Raw genomic sequence first — 2,395 nt, forward strand, 5'->3', positions numbered from 1 at the left:
CCTTAGAACCGTTCGCTACCACGTCTAATCCCAGGCATGCTAGAGGGGTGATATGGGCAAATTTCTGAGAAGAACCAGAACCATATAACCAGAGAGGATCGCGCCAGGAACACTTGATCTTTTTAGCGGGCTCGATGGGCGCTTTGCCGCACTGTGAAGCCGATCTCTAGGACCAGGCTCATCGCCACGAGATGCTGGTCTCTGGTCGAAATGGGTCGATGTTGCCTTTCTCAACGGAGATCTCGCATGAGAAAATACCCCTAAGCTTCCACCGTCAGCCGTGGAAGACACAGATGGAAAATGAGATTGGCGAATGTTAGCACTTCGTGCATGAAGGGGGGATGAGGGATCTGTGCCGTAAGGAGGTGTAGAAACGTCGATTCCAGACGATGATACGCGGGGTGTTGAAGTGGAAGGTCGAGGAGGCTGGCAGTATTGCTTCAGCGCCCCTTCTGGGTCTATGTGGCTGATGTAATTTGGGTTAGGGCTAATTTTGAAACCTCTTCGCATTGCTGGAGTATAGGTGTTCACAGTATTATACGCTTCATCGAAATTGGCGTTGTAAGACATTTCCTCGGAATGCTGAGTAGCCACGCTCCGCATCACAGGCTGTGTTCGGGGGTGGACGTATTTGGTGTCATATTCATTTAGAACTTCTTTATGGACCAGCGTCGAGTCTTTCAATTGTTGCGAGAAGGCAGATGATAGCATGGACATTTGGACTGTTAGTAGTGTCGTCAGAAATAGTGTCATTACAATAGTAACGCTTGGCTGCGGGTCCGCTGCGGAGGTGGGCAGGAAGAGCCAATATATAAAGACATGTCCGGGGCTGAAGAGGCATAGTAGCCGTAGTGATAGCGGATGAGGATCCCACACGCCTAGCTCCCACACGTCCCGTTGCGCGTTTGGATGTGCCCTTGCTTCCGCTGACCCAATGGACAGCACACTAGAGAGAAATCGCATTGGCGACGAAACCATGGGTGATGAGTTCACCGGGACTCGGTGTGCGGAAGGGGTGGCTGGTGCATTGTCGATTGATGCTTCGAATAGTCGATAATGGCGTTTGCGCCAGAAAGTGTAGAACGCGTTGAATAGAGCGGCAAATGCTAATAAATGAACAACGAACGAAGCCTATTGATTGCAATAAAAGTCCACATCAGTATGCAGGTCCATGAATTGTTGTTCCACGTAAAATACTTAGTTACGGATAAAAGGACAAGTCCATGAATCAACGTACAAACCAGCTGAAAAAACTCGCCTCGACCACATCTCCAAAGACGTCATCCTCAATTCTACCATTGCTGGTTCGGCTGTTTGCACGAGCTATGAGGAACACTACATTTAACCCAATCCCTAATGGAATTGACCATTCCTTTTCCCACTGTTCCCAGGCACTCGAATCAAGCTCTTCCGATAACCACAGCAGGAAATCGAGGGGATTCAGGTAAGCCTTTATCCGTTCAGAAAGTGGTCTGCGCCGGATAAGTGGAGGCATGATGAAAGAGATGCCTAGCAACGAGCTTGAGCAGGCGATAAAGAGGCAAATAAACGCTCGTTATCATTAGCCCAACAAGATGTTAGGTTTGTCGTCGTTGCTTCGTCTGGAAAGCTCCAATTACATAAGCTGCAACCATCCACAACATCAACTGCTCTGACGAAATACACAGTTCTACATACAATAGCTCAGCTCTCGGAGAACTCGGCCACATGACTTCCGCATGTGTGTCTAACACGCATATTATATCTGCGATATCATAAATACATTTTGCAACCGCTTGTCGCATCACCCCAGACGCACCCCGGCTAAAACGGCGGGCTGATACCATGGCAGCTCCCGCAGGTACATACAAGGTGTCCAGTCCTCAACCCCTCCTCCCCTTTCCTTTCCGTCCCATCCCCGAATTAATGTTCCCTAACGGCAATACCTTTACTAGGATCGACAATTTCTTGCTGTGATAGGCGATGAGGAGTATGTCCCAACCCAATGCGCCAAACCTCCCGCGTTCCACCCTTTACACAGCTGTATCTAACCCACAACTCCCCCCCTGCCCTCCGATAGCTCCGTCACTGGTCTCCTACTAGCAGGTATTGGTGTAAGTAAGGGGAAAAAAGTCCCCCGTCCAACACGCCGCTATCAAAGGGGAATAAGAAAGAAAAATGAAATCCAGCTTCTCCTGTTCTGTGTGGTTCATTCCATAAGATAAAAAACTAACCGTCACCAAAATAAAATCACAGCACGTAACAGATCCACCAGACTCACAACGAAACTTCCTCGTCGTCGACGCGAAGACAGAAACCTCCGTCATCGAAAAGGCCTTTCACAACTTCACGGAGGTACGCAAGGATATCGGAGTGTTATTGATAAATCAGCATGTATGGGTACCCTCAATCTTCG

General features: G+C 48.9%; 2 protein-coding genes across 2 annotated transcripts; one reads left to right on the top strand and one right to left on the bottom strand.

Moving 5' to 3' along the window:
- Positions 1-39: 39 nt before the first annotated feature.
- HCAG_07108 (conserved hypothetical protein) lies at positions 40-1,495 on the bottom strand (the record flags this gene model as incomplete). The annotated part of the gene is made up of 2 exons (XM_001537636.1): positions 40-1,131; positions 1,238-1,495. The coding sequence occupies 2 exons, from the start codon at positions 1,493-1,495 to the stop codon at positions 40-42; spliced, it is 1,350 nt and encodes a 449-aa protein (XP_001537686.1).
- A 329-nt stretch (positions 1,496-1,824) lies between these two features.
- Positions 1,825-2,362, top strand: HCAG_07109 (predicted protein; the record flags this gene model as incomplete). The annotated part of the gene is made up of 4 exons (XM_001537637.1): positions 1,825-1,851; positions 1,935-1,969; positions 2,060-2,093; positions 2,246-2,362. 4 exons carry the CDS (start codon positions 1,825-1,827, stop codon positions 2,360-2,362), a joined length of 213 nt encoding a protein of 70 aa, XP_001537687.1.
- Between the last annotated feature and the right edge of the window lie 33 nt (positions 2,363-2,395).

This window comes from Histoplasma capsulatum, genomic scaffold, assembly GCF_000149585.1.
Source record: "Histoplasma capsulatum NAm1 scaffold_8 genomic scaffold, whole genome shotgun sequence".
In the NCBI taxonomy this organism is placed as follows: Eukaryota; Fungi; Ascomycota; class Eurotiomycetes; order Onygenales; family Ajellomycetaceae; genus Histoplasma; species Histoplasma mississippiense.